The sequence below is a fragment of the Varanus komodoensis genome, unplaced genomic scaffold (genome assembly GCF_004798865.1).
Source record: "Varanus komodoensis strain SLA01 unplaced genomic scaffold, ASM479886v1 scaffold26, whole genome shotgun sequence".
Taxonomy (NCBI): Eukaryota; Metazoa; Chordata; class Lepidosauria; order Squamata; family Varanidae; genus Varanus; species Varanus komodoensis.
In genome coordinates, this window is record NW_025335684.1 from 5,534,609 (window position 1) to 5,558,351 (window position 23,743).

At 44.9% G+C, this 23,743-nt stretch overlaps 1 protein-coding gene across 1 annotated transcript; it reads left to right on the forward strand.

Annotated features, from left to right (window-relative positions):
- Positions 1–4,837: 4,837 nt before the first annotated feature.
- ARPC1A (actin related protein 2/3 complex subunit 1A) lies at positions 4,838–22,960 on the forward strand. The gene is made up of 10 exons (XM_044433576.1): positions 4,838–4,959; positions 9,570–9,674; positions 10,623–10,727; positions 13,868–14,090; positions 14,708–14,815; positions 18,979–19,191; positions 19,581–19,656; positions 20,364–20,557; positions 21,025–21,115; positions 22,573–22,960. The coding sequence occupies exons 2-10, from the start codon at positions 9,611–9,613 to the stop codon at positions 22,609–22,611; spliced, it is 1,113 nt and encodes a 370-aa protein (XP_044289511.1). The 5' UTR covers positions 4,838–4,959; positions 9,570–9,610; the 3' UTR covers positions 22,612–22,960.
- Positions 22,961–23,743: the final 783 nt, after the last annotated feature.

Sequence of the window (23,743 nt, forward strand, 5' to 3'; positions counted from 1 at the left end):
ATCCCGCCTTGTTGATCCTGCAGCCGGTAGGTGTGACCTTCCTGCCCCCACTGGGAGGAGGGGCTCCTTATTTAATCAGTAGAATCCGCCTCGGCATCTCCGCTCGTTGAGGATCCGGCATGCTCACATTTGTGTCGAGGCAGTGTGCAATGACTGAAAGCCATAGTTTTCTAAAAGCGGGAACATAAAGCCAGTACAATGATGCATTTCCAAAGGCGTTTTTGTTCACCTAAAAGCCAAGTGCTCCGTGGGCCCAGCTGTAGAATTTGAAGAAGCACTAAAGCTTGGAAGCGATGCAGGAGAAAGATTTCTGTGCAGTCCAACACAGAGGTTTTTCTCCGGACCATCCTGTCTGTCCTAACAAGATGGTGATGGTCACGATGCCACACCAGCATATTACTGGTTATAAGGGGCAAAGGCAGAGGATGAACGAACATGACAAGAGCTCTTGGCTGCAAGATGTTCAAAGCAGAGCAAAGCCATCGTTTGCATTCCCTGCCTCCTTTTCCGTCTTATTTCATTTTCATGGCTTGTCCCAAGTGAATTGGTGTTTTCTTTCAGTCTGATGGACAAAACACCTCCAAACGGCTGCCTTTTGCAAAATCGCTACCGTAAAGAAGAGAGCAGCTTAGGCCAAGGGAAAAGGACATCTGCAAAGAGAGAGGAGGACGGAGGAAGTGAAGAGCATCTTAACCTCAGTGGGGAGAATGGGGAGTTACCCCCCATTTCTATACTATGAAGGTTCTGTGGACATGTTCTTTGAGTTTGAACGGATCTGTTTAAGTGCAGCCTGCTTACATTTTCATGTCAAGGACGGAAAATGTTACGAAAGTGTGGCTTGAGCTGCCTCTTGTAAATAATTCCTCCCTACAGAAATAGTCCTAAATGCATAGTCTTAATAAAGCTTTCTTCTGCAGAACAGGAACTTGGCCAAGTTTCTTTCTTTCTTTGCAGGACTGAAGACTGACTCAGTCACACCACTGGTGTCTGAAAGCAGTCATAAGAAGAGAAGCAGTTTATTTTTCTCTCTTCTATGAATTTATAGCCTACTATCTATAGGGCAGATAGAACAAGCATCAAAGCAGAACGGGAACCAAAGCATGAGGCGGAAAGGAGTTCCTCGTTATTACAGTGACAGCAAGCACAGGCAGGTTGCTTGAAAGAGGCGTACAAATGCAACATAATTAACCCTTCCTCCAGTGGGGGATTTTCCAGCACCCCAAGCCAAACAGCGGTATCAGAGGTTTTATGTGCTTTACTGAGCAGGGGAGGAAAGGGTTAACCCTGCTGCAGCTGGTGAGAAACGAAGGTGGACTAAATGACAATGGAACAAGAGTCAAAAAGATCACACTGCACCCTCCTGTGTTGCTTCACTGCTTTTAAACACACTGTGGTTTTGTATGTTGCACAGTGGGGACCCAGGTTCTTGATTGAAGAAACACCTCACCTTTTCAGCATCTAGATCAGTCTGAGATCCCCCTCTAGGACGTAACAATTATCAAGGATAATTGTTAATTTAGACAAGGCATTTTTGGCACTGATGATTCCTGCAACACTCTCCCTCCAAAGAAACAGCATAAGCTGAGGAAATGCCGTTAAATCTCTCTTGCAGTTTTCACTGTAGTGTATTAAATCTCAGATTTTCTGCTGTGCATGCATTCATGGCCTGGGAACACTTGCGCTGCAGCTTTCCCTTTCCCCAGCAGCAAAAGACCTTTTGAAAGATAAAACTATATTTATGAGCTATTGCATTCCAGTTGTGCAATTTCTGGCTGACCTAGTTGTAAAAACCAGAGAGAGACTGGCCCCAAATAACCGAAAAGCAGGATATGATGTGCCATTGCCAACCAGTGCCAAATTTTACAGAATTCTCAGGAGAACAAAAGACAATTTTTAGGAGCATATTCTACTGAAATCAGTGGAACTTAGGCCAAAGAATGAGATCAAAACTTGAGAGATTAAAATAAAAACTTTTTAATTGCATCTTTAAAGTACTGACAATTTCCTTGCTCTAAAACAGTGAAGAGTCTGGAGATAAGTTAAAGACTAATATTAATATTTCAAGATAACATGAAGTGATTTTTTTTCTGAAATGGAATACTATTCCTCTAGAAGCTGTTAGCCTGGTTTGCACACCGTGCTAAAACATTATTCATTTAACCCAGAGTCTGCATGGTAGACAAAGCAAACGCATTTTTTTAAATCCCTTTAAAAATTCCACTGTCCTTTCACCCACTCGCTCCTCTCTGCCTTTGCATAGCTTCAGTCCAGGCAGGTAGAGCAGCTGGATTTCCTCCTCCTCTTGCCCACCCACTCTGTAGTCCGGTGGAAAAAAAGCACAGTTCTGCATTCACACAACAACCCTGGTTTCAACAACCTAGAGTTCAGAATTCAACAACAAACAGAACCCAGTATGGACTCTTTCTGGGTTGTTCATGCCCACATTTTTTTATTTATTTATTTTTCGATTTATATCCTGTCTTTTTCCTACAAAGGGCTCAAGGCAGCTTGCATCATTCTCCTCCTCCGTCTTATCCCCACAACAACCACCCTGTGAGGTAGGCTGGGCTGAGAGTCTGTGACTGGCCCAAAGTCCCCCAGTTGGCTCCATGGCTGAACGGAGACTCGAACCCAGATTGTCTGAGTCCCAGTCCCACGCTCTTAACCACCACACCACACTGGCTGTCTCACATCCACACATCCTGACAATCAAAAGTTAGCATTATGTGCAAATGAATTTTCTCAATCCAAAGCAGGTTGCTGAAATGTTGACTGAAGTATGGTAGCAAATCACAAGATAGGCCGTACGGTCCCTTGAAAATTTAAGTCACTATGTTGGATATCCATCACTGGAGCCAAGGAGCTTGTGGGCCATATCCAGCCCCAAGGTTAAGCTTCTTTGCGTACCTGCTAAGACTCAGAGCCACTGCTTCAAACATACCTTCTTCCTACCCCTCCTCAAAAAAAAAAAAAAAACATTCATCCAAAGAAAGAGACAGTTCAAAAAGTGAATCCCCACAGGAAGAAATCACACAGAAGTCGGGGGAAAGTGAAAGGTCTTAATTGCATTCTGTTGGTCTTACATCCAAGTCAGCATATGAAAGTTTGCAGCCTGACAAGAGTGTCTATTTACTCAAAGTAAGACCCATAAATTAATTTGGCCTTGCTAAGGAAGTGTGCAGGTGACCTAGAAAAGTAGTCCTACTAGATCATCGGTCTGTTTAGCTTGAAGAAGAGAAAACTCAGAGGGAAACATGATAGATTTCGAATATCTGAGAGGTTGTTATATAGAAGACGGAATCAATTGTTTTCTGCTGCTCCAGGGGACAACAGCTGGAAATTGCAGGAAAGGGAGATTTTGGTTAAGCACTGGGAGAAAAGTACTAACGCTAAGACCTGTCACACGCTGGGTCAGGCTGGTTTGGGAAGCGATGGGTGCTCCTTCACTGGAGCGATCCAAGCAGCGGCTGAGAGCCATTTGTTCAGGACACAGCAATGGCACTTAGCAGCCCAAGTCCTGAAGTAGCCTGGACTGGATTCTACGATTTTTCGCTTGCAGCCTTCCATACTCTTTTGCTGCTTTCTTCAGAGGCAAGGCCTACCGAATCTAAAGAATAGCCCGCTAGTTCTGTTTGCTGAGGCACTCCAGGGAACAGGACAGGAAGGGTGCTACTCGCACTCCCATCCCGCTTCAGGGTTTCCTGTGGACCCCTGGTTGGCTACTGGGTGGGCTGGACCCTCTGATCTGGCAGGGCTTCTACATTCTTCCGTTCTGGATTTCAACTCCCATCATCCTCAGCCAGCACAGCCAATGGGCTGGAGCGCAGGGAGCAGTAACCTAAAGCTAAAGCAGGGCTACTGCACATCTTTTATGATCAATGAGGACACAGCTGCAGCCCTAAATGGGGGCGGGCACGGCCTGGGGCCTTCCAGATGTTCCAGAGGCTGTGGAATGGGGCTGGTGGGCATTGCAATCTCTTGAAGGCCACGTTATACACGCCCCAGTTTAGCACTACAGCGTGCTGGCACAGGTCTACTCCGGAGTACATTGGACTGCAGTTCTGATGAGACAGAAATGCGTCGTATTTCGTCCAGACGCCTATCTTGAAAGCCAGAATCCAGTTCTGAAACACGGGAACTCGACCTGAATTTCATTTCCTTCTCTCGTTCCCTCTCCAATGATTGTGTTCGATCTAAGAGCTGAACATATTCGGGATGTTTTTATCCAACCAGCAGTCTTAGCCGACTACACATTTAGCTAAAACAGAAATAGAAAATCGCAAACTAGGAGCGTGCAAGATTTGACACGTTTCTTTCCCTGCATCCACCCAGTCACCTGCTCAAGTATCGCACGAACCCAGTCCCTAGCAATTACTCACACAGCCCATCCCCTTCACCAAACAGAACCCACGCTTCCCTGCGGTTTCATAGGGACTCGCGCCTTAACCACGTTATCTCACCCGCGCAAGCGCATTGCACACAATTCACCCTCACAAGCCTGCCCTTATCTGCGCAGGCGCACTGAGAGGAGAACGACCCCTTCAGCGGCTTCGCTTCCACCACACACCTTTCCCACGCTAGTCCTTCGCGCAAGCGCAGTACGTAAGAGAACTACGGGCGTGTTTGTTTCTCCTGCGGAGCGATGAATTCCGCGCAGGCGCAGTGAACGGATGCAGAGTCTCGACTCCGCCCCCTCTCCCTCCCAGGTGCGCGTGGAAAGCGCGGTCGACCGAGCAGAGCGTCAACGGCGCTCGCGAAGGAGCGGGGCCGTTGGTGACGCAACGGTGGCGCATGCGCAGCGCGCCCGCGGCGGACCTTTTGCGCAGGCGCAGTGCCTGTGTGAGTGTCATAAAGCCGGGCCCTGCTTGGCCTTCTTTACTTCCTTGGAAAGCCCCGCTTGAGGCGGAGTCGCGTTGACTGACCAGAGTCCGCGAGCCCCGCTTCCCTCGGGCCCGGCAGGTGAGTGGAGGGAAGGGCTGCGTCCTTACGCACCGTCAGAGGAGGAAGGGCAGGGCAGCGAAGCCCGCCTCTCCTGAGGGAGGTGTGGGCGGACCAGGGCCAGTCCTTCCCGGGGGAACGCTTGGGACGATCAGTTTTAAGGGGGCAGAAGAGGACCGGCTGCTCCTCTGCTGGGGGAATCGTTGGGGGAAATGATTTGAGGGCGCTGTCGTAGGACCAGCCCCTTCCTTCCCCCATTCCGCTGTTGAGGCAAGGGAAAGGTAAATCGACTTGATAATAGGCTCTTAAAAATGGAAAAGACCAAAAATCTTACCAATTGATTATTTGTTTTGTTTATTTACTGAATATTTATGGGATGGGTACTATTCTACTTTCCAGTTTGGCAATTTCAGAGGAGTAAATAAAGGATAAAACATAAATAAAATGACGAATTAAAGCAAAATCATTAAAACTGTGCCTGGTTAGTTCAGACAGTCTTCCTGAAAGTTTTTTGAAGGTGTCAAAGGCAACTCCTGGCAGCCTGATCTGCAGAGGCAGCGTGTTTCAAAGAAATGGAGTTGCAATGTGAAAGGCTCTTACCTGGGTGGACTCCAGTTGGGCTACAGGTCCAGGTGGAACCATGAAGAGCATGCCATCTGGTGACTTCAGTGACCAGGCAGATTGGTAAAGGAGAATGCTTGCTGATGCCATTTGTTTAGCCCTGTATACGCTAGTGGCAGCACCTTAAACCTGGTGCAGCAGCAGCCAATGTAATTCCCCCGGCAAATGATTTATGTACGTGAAAAGAGGTAGCCCTGGACCAGCTGAGCTGCAGTCTCCTGGCCATGCTTAAGGGCAGCCTGGCACGGAGTTCATTGCACCAGTCTAGCCCTGAGTGTTACTAGTGCCTGCCCCACTGTGTCTTCTGTCCTTCCCCCAAGAAGCTGAAGGTAATATGGACATGATTCTTCTAGTCCCAAAGTCACGAGCGATAGGTTAAATGGAGAGGCTGCAACTTCAGAAGCACTGTTACCTGTATTAGCTTAGAGGCATCCCGTTCTTTCCTTGTCTTATATTCCTCCCCCCCCCCCGCTCCCATTTTAAGGTCTTTGAGATGGGGGCTTGTCTACTTTTGTCTGTGTAACTCTTCCAGCTGCCACGTATGTGCATAGTGTTGTGTTGTTAATCATAAGAAAGGGAGCAAGAGTATTACACATCTGACAAAGGAGCCCTAAGTCTATCGAAGCTTAGCCCTGTAAATAAGATCCTAGGCAGTACTATTCTGCATTTACTCATAAGAGGGGCTGGCAGGGGAGGTGCAGAACTTCCTGCCTGCCAGCTCCTGTCCTGAATAAAGAGCAGGCTGACAAAATCATTTACCACTCATTTCTGTTCTGGGCATGGAAAGGGGGGTTTCTCCTCCTCTGAACTGAGCATGGACACACAGAAAGCTGTTGGAGGATGGACTGTATTAGTTTTTGTTACCTACGGCAACCAAGCAAGTGGTTAAATAGAGAGCTGAGAGAAGCATCTGCCATTATTGGTTTTCTGTTTCACTTTTGTCCTGCCTTTTGACCCAGAAGAATTCCTGGACTGACTTCTGTTAAAAATAAACCAATTAAACAGAACCTGTTTCTACCCTTCTGGATTGGTATTTCCTCCTCTCCCTCAATCTCTCATTGGGAGGCTCTTCCCATCACCTTTCATGACACCACACTCCTCCACATGCTAGCAGTTGGGTTGTGTGCTGCTTGGATGTGCCTTTATTCCCTTCTGATTGTTAAGATGCTCCAAGGTAACTATGTACATGCGGGCAATAGAAACTGGTTTGAATGAAGGTAGTATATCACATTTGTATATGTGTTTCCCCAGAAATAAGCCCTCCTGGGTTCAATGAGGCATGTACCCAGGAACACTTAGATAGAATTACAGATGGAGTGACAGGGTTCAGATAACATGATAACCCACACTCAGCAGTTGAATGTGGGCTGTCATTGAACTGTCAGTTATCACATTGTCTGAACCCAGATGTGCAACAAACCGTGGTTTGTTAACCATGAGCATCTCATGAAGAGAATCCACATCTTGTTGGGGGGTTGTGAACTCTGCACTGTGTGTGGAGTTTTTTTGGCTGGGTTCAGACAATATGATAACCCACAGCTAGGCACTCGACCAATATTCAGCCTTGAAATGCATATTATTGTGTTGTCTGAGCCCAAGCAGTGTGCTGTATTAGATGTCTTTCACTGCTACTCCATTGTCCACCTCGTGGTTCTCTTTTATGATTAATTTTTGGGAACAGCAAAGAAGCAGGAAATAATACAAGATGTTGCTTTTCTTATCCATCATCAGGATTGGTACAGTGTGGGTGAGGAAGGAGGGTTTGCGTAAGGCAGAGTCCCCAGGGCAGTGGAACACACCTCAATGCACAAGTGCATTGCACCTCTCTTTGCAGCATCCCCATAAGCAAGGGCTGGACTATAATAGGAGGAGGATTAATTTCACAACAGTGCTGTCTAAAGTACAATGCACTAGAAAGGGCAGCGCTCTGCTTGATCTTATAATGATTGAAAGAGTGAAATATTAGTAAAAAGCAGATGTCTTCTCTTGATGATATAACAGCATTTCCTTTTAGGCAAGAGATTCAGATGGTCTGACAGGTATAAACAATGGGTTCTAAACTTTATTAATACTGACTGACAGTGATGGTACCACCCTCATGCTTGGCACATTTGCTATGAACATATTTGATCTGGAATAAGATCTCAAAGTAAGGTTTGAACTGAAATACATTGCCTTGCATCTCTCACTGGAGCAGCTGTCGGTGGTCAGAAGAGTTTATGCAGACATTCCTACTCAATCTCCCAGCTCCACATGATATTTCTTCCCAACTGAACCCTTTGCAGAATGCAAGACTTGAACCTCTTTGGGAAGTCATATAAACATTCTGTTTTGGATGGCTGAGACTGTGGTGAGCTGAGCTGGGATTAAAGAAAACCTTGGAGGAGTAGCAGAAGAAAGCTTTGTTTAAATTATGTGCAAGTGGTTTTTCTCCCAACCTGGCTTGCTTCCAGTATTGGATGTGGGCTGCGATAAAGTACTTTGGGTGACTGTAGAGAGAGAAGGGGTGTGTGTGGTGGGGAGTCAGCTTTCTTCTCTTGAGTGACCCTTCTGAAGCTTTAAAATTGGACCTCATTGCCTCTCTATCATTGTGTGTCAGTGGGTCTGGTATACAATTAGATGAAACTGTGGCTGCCACTGCCCCATCAACTATGGATCCTTGGTGGCTGAGCACATAGTTTGCATGTAGAAGGATCCATGTTCAATTCCTGGAATCTCCAGTTAAGCTGCCAGGCAGCAGGACTGGGAAAGACGTGATGCCCTGGAGAATTGCTTGTCAGGGTAGACAGTACTGGGCTAGACCAAAAGCCTGGCTCTGTATAAGATAGTCTCATATATTCATATTTCAAACACTACAAACTTGGTTGTGTTTCACTGTTGCTTGTTAAGAGCGGAAGCTAAAAGACTTGAGATAATGACAGCTGCTATTTTTAAAAAATGGTTTGGAAAAGGATGCCTTCGATAATATAAATACATGACATGGAGTAATAGTTCTTAAAGTAATGTATTTGGACCTGTTGTTACTCCTTAAGTGATTGTAATGTGCTTGGTAAATTGTCAGTATCTGCATTTGTAGAAATAGAAGTAGTTTATTCATTAATGTCTTAGCTTTCCTTTGTTTTTTGGTATGTCTGAATTTTTACCTTACTCTGTCAATTCTGCCTTCATCTATTACAGCCATACTTGGGTGTGTTGTATGTATGTTGTTGGGTGTGGCTGCCTCAAGATGACAAGACTCATGCTTTCTTTCAGTGTGTGTAATGGAAAGGGATTCCCTTTAAGTGCCAATGGGGTATCCCACTGAGCAGAAATGTAAGCAGTCTGTTTAGGGAATGTGGGAGTGAGGGGAGAGAAAGGATAAGATATTGAGGAGGGGGGTATAATTACCAGAAACTGAACTGTTTTGTCAAATTTGGATCCATTGTGTTGTGGTTTCTGTGCACATTCCAGTTCACAAGAGTCATTGACCTGACACATGTCTTAAGTTTTTTCAGTTCTCTTAAATGTTCAGGTGTGATCACTCAATTGAATTTTTTGGTTATGACACTAAACTTGTTTCCTCTGCTCTTGAAATTTTAGATTGTGAGTTTTTTGGGTGGAGCTCTGTCTCTTGGCTTAAGCCAGAAATCACTGAATGTTAAAATAGCTTTCCCATGTAAAGCTTGGCATATTCTATATATGTGTGCAGTCCTGTGCACTTTAAGCATATTTGTGTAACAGAGTGCCTGTGAGCACAATTGAAGGTCCTGCAGTCACCACTTACGCTCCTTAGATAATTGCATCTGAACTGCCTATATGGATGTGTAATAAGTGGCTAAGATAAGAATTCTTTTAGTGGCTGAGTTTTTAAAGTGTGTATGCATGTCTGAGACCTGTTCTGAGCAATCAACATTTTAGAAATCCAGTAGGGTATCTCTTGCATGTTCTGTGATCTTATCAAATAAATTTGATATTTAATAGAACCAAAGATGGCAACATCTAATTTATAGCATTGCTATTATTCCTTTCAGCTTTATTCCTCTTGCGTCTTTAAGGCTACCCTTTGTTCAAAATGTCCCTACACCAGTTCTTACTAGAGCCAATAACCTGCCATGCTTGGAACCGAGACCGAACTCGTAAGTATTCTCTTGATTGTTACTTGTCTCTCTTGTGTGACATCAGATCCTACAGTAAACTCAGTGCAGAATGTACAGAAGTAGACAGCTCATTGCATGATGCTCTGTGGAAAAGCTAGTGCTGCCAGTTGTTGAAGTTATGTGTTAATAGTTGGGGAGGAAGGGAGATTGTGTACACACACACACACCCCCTCATTCAGGTCACTACTTAGGCGGGTTGTGCTAAACAGCTAAGGGATATGTTGCATGATACTGTAATTTTGGTTGCAGATTTTCTTGTATGGAGAGAGTGCAATTTGCAGAGAAATTAGCAACTTGGAGAAGGGTTTAAAAAAAACTCTATTAAACATTTGCTGCTTTTCCTCTGCAACTACAAGTGGATTTTTCTCTCCATGTTTCTAGTGGGGGGCATTAAGCTCCCACTTGCCTTTCTCTACTGCGAATAACACTTTCCTTATGATGTTTTATGATAGAAAAGCAGCCATTGGGTGGCTCATGTTATATGTAGCTTGGTTATAATATATAATGTAGTCCCAATAGGTGCAATCTTGTGCATGTTTAGGCAGAAAGAAGGCCTACAACTCCCCTTGTTGCCCAGGACATACTGGGGATTGTACGCTTTCTGTCCAAATACATATAAGCTTGTGTCCAAACAAGCTCTTTGTTTTCTCCCAGGCATTTGCTGGCATGTGAGAAGTCTCTCACTGGATTGATTTTCTATTATACCTTGTATTTCAAGTGTTCTGCTTTTGTGCTGTTTTGGGTTCTACTTTTATTCTGAGTTTGCTATTTTTAGGCTGGACATCCCATGAGGAGTCTTTCAGTTGGAAAGACTTCTCATCAGTCTTATGAATAACATATGAGCAATTAGATTTGGAGCATAGGATGCTTCTAAATCTGTCTGTTTCAATCTCAGTGGTCCTTATGCTTGTCAATTTGCCTTGCTAGAGATTGCTATTAGTCCTAATAACCATGAAGTCCATATCTATAAGAAGAGTGGGAACCAGTGGGTGAAAGCTCACGAGCTGAAAGAACACAATGGACACATTACAGGTAAGGGGGCAAATGCCATAGCAGTTCCTTTCTTGTGCACAGTAAGAGCAGAGTTCTGTTTCAAGATTCAAGAGCTGTTTTGAATATTCCGTTCTGAATCATCTCAAGTTCTTCCACTGAGGTTGACACCACTGTGCTGCTGCTTCTCATTGTAACTAAAACAATAGAATTTCCACGTAGCCTTTTGAGCTGTTCCCGTCCAGGTGTTTCTGTTGAGGACACCTGTCAGTTCCTGCAGTGGTATGCATGTAACTAATCTAAGAAGTTTTCTTTTCCAAGAGATGTGACCCATTCCATGCAGAAGCTTATTTTCTTATGAAATAGGTTTAAATTCTGTATATACACTGTTCTGTGACTGCAAGTTGAAAGGTGGTATATATGTTTCATGAACATGTAAGGTGCCTTGACAGTTCTACTCTAATGTTTAGCTATATCTAAATTCAAATATCTTTGCTTAATAACTTACAAATGAAAGCCACACTGTTTTAAACGAAACTAGTGTTACGTGTGCTTTGGGAACAGCTTTGTTGTGCCATAGTTTTTACATACTGCAACATATCCTAAGTTTCCTGTGAGGAGTGTTATGACCAAAAAAAAAAAAAAAAAAAAGTGGATAAGCCCATCTAAGCCACCCTGAGCTTCTTGAAGGAAGAGTTTGGCTTATAGACAAAGGTCATAGTAGCATTGCTGAGGCAACTCTGCATGTCCTCAAGGACACCCTGGGGCTTTTATGTTGTGTACAGAGAAAGAGGGTTTGCATTGCATTATTTTAGACCCTAGGGGGATGTGGAAGAGGCTTACAATTTAAATTGCCATATTTAGTTTAGAAATAGCGTCTTACTGAGGCAGATGGATTTGTTCCATCACCCAAGTCACCTTTGCAGTAGGTATACTTGGCTTCTATTTTGGGCCTCTCTCTAATCAAGACCTAGGAAATCTGTCTGTCTGTCTTGCAGAAAGCTCAGGTTCTAAAACACAGTGGTTGGGAGAAAAATCACACATGAGAGCTTAACAAAATCCTTGTCATCTTGCTTGTCGCTCAAGCTTAAGTGAACATAATCTGCAGGGCTCCAATTAAAATCTGAGAAGGGAAGCTGTGCGTCACTTAGACATAATGAGACTTCTTTGGGCTAACTTCTTGCCTTAAGGCTTTGATCCTCAGGTCATTAAAGAGTATTGCTTGCAATTAAGACTAAGACAAGTCTTTTTTTCCTTTCCTTTTTCTGGCTTAAATGTTGAGAGAATTGCATTGTTAGCCCTCTCAATGAGAAATTTGGGCTGCGTTCAAAAGGAAAGGTAGAATTAGCTGCATTCCAAGATTAAGGAAGCATTTACCAAGCAACCTGAGCACAATGTAAATAAAGGAAAGGTTGTCAAGGAGCTTTGGAGGCAGTTATTCTGCATTTAGAAAGTGTCTTGTTCATTTATCACATCTGCATCAAAGAACCACAGTTAAAGGTTCTGTTGGCAGGTTCTTGACCACATCTGTGGCTAAGGCACAACTAAGAACTTAAACATTTTGAGTGCTATAGCCTTTACTTAAGATTCTTTGTGGCTTTAGTTACATTATTGATCAAAATGCCCTCTGCTTTTTTTCATCTTTTGAAATAATCTACAGTTTTTATGGTGAAATGAAGATGCTAAGTGTGAAACTGAAATTGCTTTACAGGCATTTTAAAATACCAAGATGTTTATGGAATAAGCAAAATATGGACCCTAACATGAGACTTTGGGTGGATGTTACATTTTTAAAAAGCTTCTTGAAATCTTTTGTGCATTTCATGCTCCGGTTTTAAGGGTAGTTTAAAATTGCTTTTAAAATTTCACATGGAATAATATTAGGCAAATGGTTGCAATGTGGGTTTTGCACTTCAGAATTCCACCAACTACCTGCATTTCGAGGATATTCAATTCCATTCTCAGGCCCTCCCATTTTTTCCTTTCCTAGGACAGTCAGCAATCCATGATCACTGAACATGCTTATTTCCCACAGGGCACTGCTTTTAGGTTCTTCCGCCCGCCATCTCTTTTTAGAAAGATATTTTGTACATGTGTAGAACTTGGGTTATCCCCGAGCCTGCTGATACCTCCCTCTTCCTCATGGATGCTGCTGTTTTGTCTACGGAAGGATCCATGTTTGGAGAATGAACTCCCGCTAATAGATAAGGGACTGTATAAATATAATTTTATAGGCGTTACTAAATGCTGGCAGAAGCCGAAAGAATCTTTCTTTTGAAATAACTTGCACCAGAAAATAGAAGGTCCAGCCGACGATAGCTAGCAGGTACTTACTAGGCAGTATTAGGTGACTGCCTAGTTCTAAATGCAGGTAAGATCTGGTAGGGTGAGTTTTTACTGTATGCCTGTTCAAGTAGGGAGGCAGAAACATAGCCTTAGATGGGGTTCAGCTGGCTTAATTTTGTCTCTGCTGATGGACAGCAGCTCTCCAGGATTTCAGGCAAGGGTGCCTGCTGCATTTTGACCATGAACCACCACCTGCGCCCCCACAACACTGCCCAGGTGAAGCAGGCCATTGCGGATCCATGGAAGTGTGCCAGTGGACACTTGCATGACTGCAGGAAAAGAAAAGGGAAAAAAAATCTGCGTGTTTGGGAAAGCTGCAGTAAAATAGCAAAGAGGGAGCGCCTGTCGCCACCATCATCTCTTGGGCTCTCCAGGGGTTATCCATGCAACATCCAGCCCACTGTGGCATGTTGCTGAGGTGGGTTGTCATGATGGGCAGATGTGCCCTCCGTGTCCCTTAAAAATATCATGAATTCTGTTTCTTATGCTCGGGGGTGGGACCATGTGAATAGAAAATAGGCATTGCTAGAAGCAGTGGATTCTTCCGAGACCTGCAGGTATAGAAACTTACCCTTGAATGAATGTGGACACAGAGGCTCTGCACGTCCTAAAACAGTGACTAATGATTAAAGACGTGTATTGCTGGCATCTGTGCTAGGGGTGCGCTTGCCTGCAAGTACCTGGCAAGAGGACACCACCTGGGAACTCAACCGCATTTGCTGCCCGTGGCGTTTACCACAATATAAAGGCCAGGAATTAAAATGTATAGGAGATTTGGCTTTCGATTGTGTTGCGTTATAGACATCAAGGAAAGAAAAGTGTGATTTAAACTGCAGGTATTGACTGGGCCCCCAAGAGCGACCGCATTGTCACCTGTGGTGCTGACCGTAATGCTTATGTCTGGAGTCAGAAGGATGGCGTGTGGAAGCCGACCCTGGTAATTCTGAGGATCAATCGCGCTGCCACCTTTGTGAAGTGGTCTCCCCTGGAGAACAAATTTGCTGTTGGAAGTGGCGCACGACTCATATCTGTGTGCTACTTCGAGTCCGAAAATGATTGGTGAGCTGCTGCTGTTAATGTACTTCTTTTATGTTATCCCTCAATGCTGTTTATTTTAAAGCATTTATATACCAGTTGTTTTTGTAGCAAGTAATTTTCAAGGCTTCTGCTTCTAGTTTTCTTTCTTCTCTAAATTATTTTGAAGGGAGTCAAACCACTTTTGAGTCAATAGCTCATTATTATTTTGTGGTCCCAATCCAGAAAATCACAGAGTAGCACCATCTGCCCAATGGGTCTTTTCAGGGTCAGTCCTATGCCTGTTTAGACAGAGAAAAGGCCTACAGCTTCCAGCATGTCCCAGCCAGCCATGTCGCTGTATAAACAGGTGTAGGATGGTGCCCTCTTTCAGTGTGTATTTGAGAATGGGATGCTTCTGAAGATTTCAGTATGTTGGAGGTCTCAGATACTGCACTGATGTTACATTTACAGACGTCGACAAGTTAACAGGAAACAGACTAGTCTCAAATAATGTTAAAGGGCTCAACTGGTGCAGTTGCTCTTAGGCAGTTCTGTGGCAAACGTGGAATATTTGTTGTGACTTTTGTGGTGTCATGTCAGCCCTATAAGCGAAGGCCAAAGATGAACAAGTTCTTCCTGCTTTTTCTCCTCTCCTCTAGGTGGGTAAGCAAGCATATCAAGAAGCCTATTCGCTCCACTGTCCTAAGCCTAGATTGGCATCCCAACAATGTCTTGCTGGCAGCTGGGTCCTGTGACTTCAAATGCAGGTGAGAAGCCAAAGAACTCGGGGGCAGATTTGGGTCACTGGCTCGGACTGATTAACAGCAGCATCGGACAAATGAATTTCCGTGTAATGCCATCCACCAGCAGATGGTGACATCTCAGGGAGGCCCAGCTTCGGAAAAGGGGAGAGGGGCTTGGTTCATTATGTTCAACGAGTGGCAAACTTATGCTAATGCTGCCACTGTTGAAACAGTTTGTCGGTTTTGTCTTGTTATATGCAATCACCTTTTGCACATCATATCTGTGTGCTGTTTGGAGCAGCTTGCATGCTAAGATGCCGGCGTCGCCTTTGAGCTGTTCGGCCCTCTTGCGTTACCCTTGCAGTCAAATAGACAGTTCTGCCTTTCTCTCGCCTCATTCGCCCCGCACTCATTCGTTTTCCACAATGTGCTGTTGAAGAGCACAGTCTAAGCGGTATGGTGCTTGAGGCAGATACCTGGTCGCTTGTGTTACTCTAAAGTGCCACATATTTATGGCGGTATGTAAATAAAGCTTTTGAGGGCAAATAGATACTGGATGGCGGTTCAGGCTGCATTCTCTGCCGCTGTTTTACCTCGTCTTTTGCTTTTGAAAGAGAGAAAGGTTGATTTTTCTCCCTGATAAGTAGTCTGCTTATGGAATTAGAGGTTTGGTCACTTTTTTGCAGAGTATTACTGACTCAGTACCCCAAATGTCATTGCCTGTTTTACATATGAAAATTAATTGCTTTGAGTGCCATGGTAGTTTGAGTTTTGGAGAAACAGCTATGCTCTAATATTTTGTTATGCTCCCCATCTGAAGGCAAGGTGGTATTTAGTATTCTGGACAAATTCCAGCTTGTTTAAATCCCCACTGGGTCCTGTCATCTTTAATTGGATGTGGTACATGGCTTGTCCAGAAGCTTATTTCATGCCATCTTGGTAATGCTGTGATTGTCAGTTATCTGCAGGCTTCCCGTACGGGTAGCTTTGCTGCCTCTGCCTCTCCCTTCAGCCACATTTGTGTTGTCTCTGCCCTTCCTCATACCCCTGAGATTTCTGGACTGGGTTCCTTGTTCTGTGTAATTAGGCCCCAGTGAGACAGTGCAAGCGGCTGCCTGTCATTGTTCTTGCCTACTTGAGCTTACATGCTTCTGCATAGCGCCCAAGATACGCTCTGGTCTTTCTGTCAGAGGAGCCCTGGGCTACAGCCGCGCCTTCTCTGGCTTTGCCCTTTCCATCAGGAGCTCCTTACTCTAAGATACTCGCAGCAGCGCAGTAGGAAACTCTCTGCTTGTGCAGCAGCCCGTTGAGCTATGCAAGCAGTACGGTTAGATGGCGAAGTGTCCAGGAGCAGAAAAAGAGTTCAGGCCTTGGTGTGCCCTTCTCAACCCGGCAGCCTTCAGGTGTGTTGCACTGCAGCTCTCAGCGTTCGCAGTCAGCAGGGCCATTGGAAGGTGCCGGACTGGGGAAGGGCTGAGCCAGCTGGAACACACACAGCCCCAAAACGCCAACCACGTGGGGCTGGGGGGCTGCAGTTTGTCCAGGAAGGAGTGGAAAGAGTTTGCAGCAGCCACCGTTCAGCGATGATGGTGTGCTTGCCCGTGGGGCAGCTGGTGAATTCGGCCCGAAGTCGTCGGCTCTGACCCTTACCCCTAAGGAAACGCCTGCCTACTCGGAAGCTAAAGAAAAAATTGCTAGCCTCTGTTCAGCTTAGTATTGCCTTCATCTCTGACTGCCAGCGGCATTCTGGGTATGGCATCTTTTCCATGACAATCCTATCTGGCCCCCTTTTTTCCAAATTGGAGATGCCAGGCACTGAGCTGTGGTCTGCCCCTCAGACAGCAACAAAGCAGCGACTTCAGAAAGAGCAGCAGAAAGAGGAAAAAGGCAACAGACCCGTGGGGCAGCTAATGCTAGTATGTTCTAATTGCTTTCTGAAGAAATGATCCCTCAGCCTGGCTAATGGTTGCAGAGACAGGCTGCTTTTTTTCCCAGGGAGTTGCCGAAGCTCTTGATTTAGGAATGCCACCTGATATTTCTAAGGATTTTCAAATGACTGCCCTTAATGTGGCCTTCTATCATCTCCTTAATCCTCTCGCTACTGGCATGCACGAGGAATGTTCCGTGTCATTTGAAGATGGCCATCATGGTGGGCATTAAGCAAGTTCGCTGGCCCTGTCTGATCTAGAGGCTCTATGCTGAGAAAAGGGGGCCAGTTGAGAGAGGTGGGGGACCCAAATCTTACAAAATGTAATATTACTAATGAAAGGGTCCTCTTTCTAAACCACCCTTACCTGCAGCTTCTCTTCTGGTTCAAAATGTTATATCTATGCCTTGTATTAAAACTTTCTGCCTTTCATTTCCCATGCCCTATTTCCATACATGAATAGCATTCGACTCCCTGGGCTTTTGAGAATACTTCTTTTTAAGTATTGCTCATTCCCGCAGTTGAGTCCTTCAGCTCTTCATTTTTTAAATAGCAAGCTTAATTTTTGTGGTGGTTTAAGGTTTTGTATTTTTTGACTGCCTCAACATATCTGGTGCCTAGTTTTAGTGTTTGCAGGGTTAACTGTCACAAAAATATGCAATATTTTGCATCTGCAATATACAAAAATATGCAATATGATAGAGGTCATTACAGACCTCTGTGAAGCAGGATGGAGAATTACCACAGCCGTGCTATACAGGAACGAGATCTAAACAGATGTAATTGTGTCAGATGGTAGCCAGATACATTTTTTTTCCTGCTTTTCCCAGCACACTAGACATACGAACTAGCAGCAGGCTCTAGATTATTGGAATTTCCTTCTCTTCATCCTTTTAAAATTAAACAACTGTGCTGCTCTGTTCCCTCCTGACTGTGAGTAAAAAGAAGTAATCCTTTTTTTGGTGAAGGTAAAAATCTTTTTACCAGGCCATGCAGATGGGAGAACAGCTGGCCTCCACTGGCCAGTTCCTCTGGCTGCTGTATTAACCAGCTGCTTTGCTGGAGCATTTCTGACGTCAGGGAGCGTGGGAGCAGTCACGTACACCGTCGTCGAATGCCCATTTTCAGGCTGGTCCAGGGTTCACTGGGAGCTGACTGGCCATTCCTCAGAGCGGGGAACAGGAACAACCGGCAGGATTGCTCGAAATGCATTTTGCCCAGCTCTGCAGTGTGTGACTGCAGGAACATATGGGGGGGGGGGGGCATTCAAGGTCTCACACTAGGTTCCTCTGAGGTGTCAGTGATGCCCAGCAGTCCTGGGGCAGTTCACATGATGTGCATTCTTTTATACGCCTCAGGATCCTCTGCAGTGCCCTGGCTTCCCAGGGGTTCCTAGGCAGACAAGGTTTCCTGAAGGCCAAAAACAAACAAACCTGAAAACGATTGCTGTTTTGTGAAGGAGACTTAGAGTGTATCCTTTCCACATTTGGGAGGGAGACCTATTGAACTCCGTGCATCTTACTTCTGCGTAGTCAGGTTCAGGTACGAAGAAAAGTGTGTATGATAAGGTGAGATCTAGCCACTTCAAAACAGACTGAGGAATGTCGTAGTGGGTTCCTTTTCCACCTCTAACTCGTCTGCCAGTGCGCGTAGGTAGGCCAGGAGCGCTGCTTTCATTCTGCGCAATCTTTCCACGGGTAGAGCTTTCCTGCCATGGAGATTTGTTCAAAGCAAATCTCACTCTGCATTCTGAAGGAACGTGCGCAGACCAAGCGATAAGCATACCGTGCGCCCTTTCAGATTATTTTAAATGTCTTGTAATGCACGACTGGGTGATGGCATGCCCTTTTGATTCACCTGTTCGTTGATGTGCAGTACATGCCATGTTTTACTTAATTGGTAATGTTTTAATGACTACTGATTATGTTTTAGTATGTTTTTGGTACTCTACATCCATATGTTATGGTTTTATTGTTGTGTGCCACCTAAATATGGTTTATATGAAGGTGCAGAAACATTTTAAGTAGACTAAAAGTAAATCAATATGCTCATCCTCCTCACTTTCTTTAGTCATATTTCATTTGTACTTAGTAAGAAAATGTATTAGGTTAGGTTCTGTGAAGATCATCAGTCTCAAATCCTGAAACTTTCTCTGAGTCTCTTGCTAACTTGGCTATTTATGGAATGAAATGGAACTTTTTGGGGGGGAGGGAAAACGCTGCTTTTCTCCCTAACTCCCCCTTGTGCTTCTTGCTTGCAGAGTGTTTTCAGCCTACATTAAGGAAGTGGACGAGAAGCCAGCCAGCACCTCTTGGGGCTCCAAAATGCCATTTGGGCAGCTGATGGCTGAATTTGGTGGTGCAGGCAGCGGCGGTTGGGTCCACAGTGTCAGTTTCTCTGCCAGTGGCAACCGCCTTGCCTGGGTCAGCCACGATAGTACTGTGTCCGTTGCAGATGCCTCCAAAAACATGATGTAAGTGTCCGAGCCAGACCTGACAGCAAGAGCCCTTGAGAATAATCACAAGCATGACGTGGCCCTCCTGTCTGCAAGCAGGATCCTTAGAGGTGCCCTGAAGCCCGTGTGCCCTGCATATTTAACATCTATAGGCAGCCAGTGTCTGGGATGTAAAGTGAGATGAGCAGGGGTCTGGATGAAGGAGCTGCTGGACATCTGAGCAACTACCCGTGTTACAGCTGAACAAGCAGTTCCTGATTACCTGGCCATATGAGCCAAGGCTTTCATGAAACAGGCTAATGCCAGTTTCTCCCCGAAGTAAATTAGGTGATAACATTTATCCCTGCACTGTTGGAATAAACAAGACATCGGTGTGTTGTGTCATTAACAGGGTGTCTTGGTTTCAGGGTCTCACAGCTGAAAACGGAGTTTCTCCCACTGCTGAGTGTGTCGTTTGTCTCTGAAAGCAGTGTGGTGGCTGCCGTAAGTGTATCCTCTCTCTCCCCCATTTAAAAGGCAACCAGGACTATCCAGAATGAACGTTCCATATTTGGCTGTTGCATTCAAAAGCCTCAGTTGCCCAGGGATGCTTGTATTGATGCACTTGGCTGACCTGGAGTCACTTCAGTTGTTTCCTTGCACTGCCATTAGGGGAAAATACAGAAACTGTATATATAAATATCATTCTTATTGGAACTGCACATAGAAGCCGCTGGTCAAGACGTCTTGCCTAGTTCCCTCTTCCCAACATGTTTAATAAAACACACATCCCTGTGTTCACTTGCTTTTTTTTTGCTTGCTTCATTGTTAGGTTTACATCCTGCCTTTACTTCAAAGAGCTCAGGGTGGTGTACATTGTCCTGCCCCACCTATTTTATCCTCTCGGCAGCCTTGTAGGTTGAGAGACGGGCCCAAGGCCAATCCGGGAGCTTCCTGGCTGAATTGGCTCTTGAAACGGGGCCTCTCCCACAGTCCAGCATTAGCCACTCCATCACTATGATGAGCCCCGGGAAGGCTTTGAGGCTATTTTCCATGGAAGTGCTTTCCATGTACAAGAACTGCAACCCTCAGAGCTGCTGTCGGCTTCCAGACATAACCTTTGAAAGAGACAAAGGCAGCGCTCACGGCTCAGGCGGGGAGCTGGGTGTTCCGTAGCGTTTGCGTGATGCACTCTGCTCATTGCTTTCCAGGGCCACGACTGCTGCCCGATGCTCTTCAACTGTGACGACCGCGGCACCCTCAGCTTTGTATCTAAGCTAGACATTCCCAAGCAGAGCATCCAGCGCAATATTTCAGCCATGGAGCGTTTCCGCAACATGGACAAGAGAGCCACTACGGAGGATCGCAACACTACTCTGGAGACGCTGCATCAGAACAGCATCACGTAAGCATGTGCATCCCTGTGGGCCTTTTCTGGCTGCAGCTTTTCCGTAAGAGCTAACCCAAGCAGTTTCCCTTTAGGCTTACTGGAAGGCAAGACTCATTCAGTTTAATGCCACTACTTTTTCCTCTCCTTTTAAGGCAGGTTTTTTTTTAATTATGCATTCTTTGTGTGGGGGCTTTTTACCAGTTAATTTTCTGATTTGTTAGCTGCTTGTTATACCCACATAGAAAGGACCGGTATGAACACTTGAAGTAAACAGTCCCAGCATAATTGTGGCTACAAATTGTTTTGCAGTTAGAGCTGCAGCTGGACGAACTTTCTCAGTTCACACACATTCTGCCTTCTCTCTTGTGGCAAAAGCTGGAAAAGGCCCTGCGACGTGTGTTCTGTTCCTTACGCAGCCAAAACATGTCTAGTGCACCCACGTTGTCCTTCAACTATGAAAGCCTCTTCTTTGCTCTTCACAGACAAGTCTCTATTTACGAGGTAGACAAACGAGATTGTCGCAAGTTCTGCACCACTGGCATTGACGGAGCAATGACCATCTGGGATTTCAAGGTATGCTTTGACGACGCTGCTTTAGTCTGAAGGAGCCGCCCCAGTTCATACTGGTTGACGCCAGGACTGATCTGGTTAGCGTTAGGGACCTCAGGACAGTGTTGTACAACTTTGTCCCCAAACTGCTAACTTGGCAGATGGTAGTACTCAACTTTAATTTTGTTAATGGGGTTGCTTCTGTCCTTTTTAGGAATATCAGTAAAATCCCATATTGGTCCTCCAGTCTTGATCTGCCTGGATTTTACAGTAATCCAACTGAGGCTAGGACCCAAGAGCAGGCCTTGGATCCTAATTTAAAGATGATTGTGGAACAGAATTTTTCTGCAAAGCCCCTCTGAAGAGGAGGGGGGCCTTCTTGGACAATGCTTTTGGGGTGCTGGAGAACCCCAGCCTGTCAGAATAGACATTTTGGGCAGGCAGACAAATGTTATAAGGAAGCATCCTGTATTCTTACATAGCCTGTACTTGCATGTTTGCGCATTACATTTATATCCCACTTTTCTTCCATTGTGGAATTCAATGTGGCTTCATGTGGTATCCCAGTGTCCCCCCCTCCAAGCACTGGCCAGATCCAGACCTGCTAGGTTTCACCCTTGTGTGCCTTCAGGCCATAGTTTGCGTCTGTGCAGCTGTACACAGCGAGATGCGGGATCATGAGAATGAGGAACATTTTCTGCTTCCATCGCATTTCTTAACCACCCAGTAGCCAAAGCCTTCTACATGGTTCACAGCAATAAGTAAAAAGCAAACCAGCATAGGCTACAACATAAGAACAACACTGAAAACGATTTCAGCAATTAACACATTTTTACTACAGCGAGACTAATATAAAAACCTCTCCCTGTTCCTTGGATTTTCTTTTTCCGGCTTGCAGCCGAGAGTCAGTTCACCAGCAGATGTCTCTGTCCACAGGCTGCTTCTTTCCTCCTCAGAGCAGCTCTCTGAGCAGAGAAACTGAATGCTGAAATTCTCTGCCACTGTTTTGCCTGAAGGTCCTAGTTATATTGTGCTATATTCTGAAGCTGTGTTGAATGGTAGCATTTTGCCCTTTTGGGGCTGCACATAAGCTGTACAAACCCTCCAAAACTTGGACCAGGAAGGGTTGAATTCTGCAACATGTATAACTTAAGCAGGTGTGCCTAATTTCTTATTTGTCAATTTTGATTTTTTTTTTGGTGTGTGTTTTGTCCAAAACAGGCAAACTCAGGCAAGCAATTTACATTCCATTGCTGTTGTCAGCCACAGGAAATATTCAGTGTATATCTTTGCCTAGCTTCTTACATTTTGGAAGATATTGTTCTTACTTTCAGACCTATTCTCTTGTCCATTAGTACTAGAAACATTCCTTTACTTTTCATGGAAGCTTAATTTGGGATTCAGTATCACGTTTTGTGCTCTCGCGGGACTGCAGTTGACATTTGTCTTTCATGGATAACATCCGTTTGCTCTTTCCCAAGACATTGGAGTCCTCCATCCAGGGTCTGCGGATCATGTAAAGCTGGCCCCGCATCCTCTAGCAAGACAACGAGCCCTGGCACCTGCACAGACTTGAAAAGGGATGGTGAAGATGGCCACTTCTTGAAAGCACTGAGAAAATACTGACCTGATGGATCTTTTTTTTCCCTCTTTTCCTCCCCCAATTTTGGTGAAATGCATTGGTTTGCAAATCAGCTGTGATTGTGGTATATATTTGGGTATTTTTTAATTATTATTGGTTGTTTCATTCCATTCTTTACCAAAGCTGCTCCTTGAAATAGTTTCTTGCAGGAAGTATGACTCACTAACTTAAAAGGGGAATTTTATGTGAACTTGTCTGCTAGAAAATAAAAGTTAAAAAAACCTGCATGTTGTAGTGTGTTGCCTCAGTACAAATAGGCTCACTACCCAAAAACCCTAACCCTTTTTATTCTCCCGGTATTTTAACAATTAATTGGTTTTATCCTGTTTTTATTATTATTTTAGATGCAGTGTGTTGTGTATTGTTATGCTTTGTCCTTGGTTTCCTTCCTTGTAAGCCGTCCAGAGACTTTTTTTTTTTTTTTGTAATGGATGGCATAGAAAAACCTTGAATGAATGTAATGAATGGATGTCTTTCCTTCCCCAGCCTCACTCTTAAAATAGTGGCTGCTGACCAGGCAGAACCATGAAAGGATCACACCTCACCTGAGTGAGGCTGGTCTCTACTTCAAGACTCCCTCCAAGTCTTGGCTCCTGCTTTTTCATTTGTCCTTATTCTCAGAAGGAGGTGGATGGTCTGGAGTGGGCTTCAGCTTGCATGATAACTGTAGTTATTTGAGGATAGAAGTCGACTTTGTTTGAGGAGAATAAAAGGATCAAGCTGAGGTTTGGGTACTGTATCTCCCGGAACGGCCAGCCTGAAGCTAAATGTGTAGTAACTTTACTATTGCGGGACAAGAACTTTGGTTCAGCTGGAACTAACCAAAGATCTGTTTGGCTCATCTGGTTGGCATTTTAGAGTGGTTAATCTGTTCTCTTCCAGGAAGCAGGGTATGAAAACAATCGTTGCTCCAGGGCGGATTTTTCACAAGGGAATGTCAGGGACCCCCTATAGGCTTCTGTATGCCTGCATGTGCTCTCACTGCCAAGAGAGAGCTTCAGCTATGGGGC

Excerpts from the sequence above, each read along its gene's own strand:
- ARPC1A (XM_044433576.1), top strand. The coding sequence starts at position 9,611 with ATGTCCCTACACCAGTTCTTACTAGAGCCAATAACCTGCCATGCTTGG. Across the intron at positions 9,675-10,622 it reads TTGGAACCGAGACCGAACTC|AGATTGCTATTAGTCCTAAT; the intron begins GTAAGTATTCTC and ends TTGCCTTGCTAG. Across the intron at positions 14,091-14,707 it reads TTCGAGTCCGAAAATGATTG|GTGGGTAAGCAAGCATATCA; the intron begins GTGAGCTGCTGC and ends CCTCTCCTCTAG.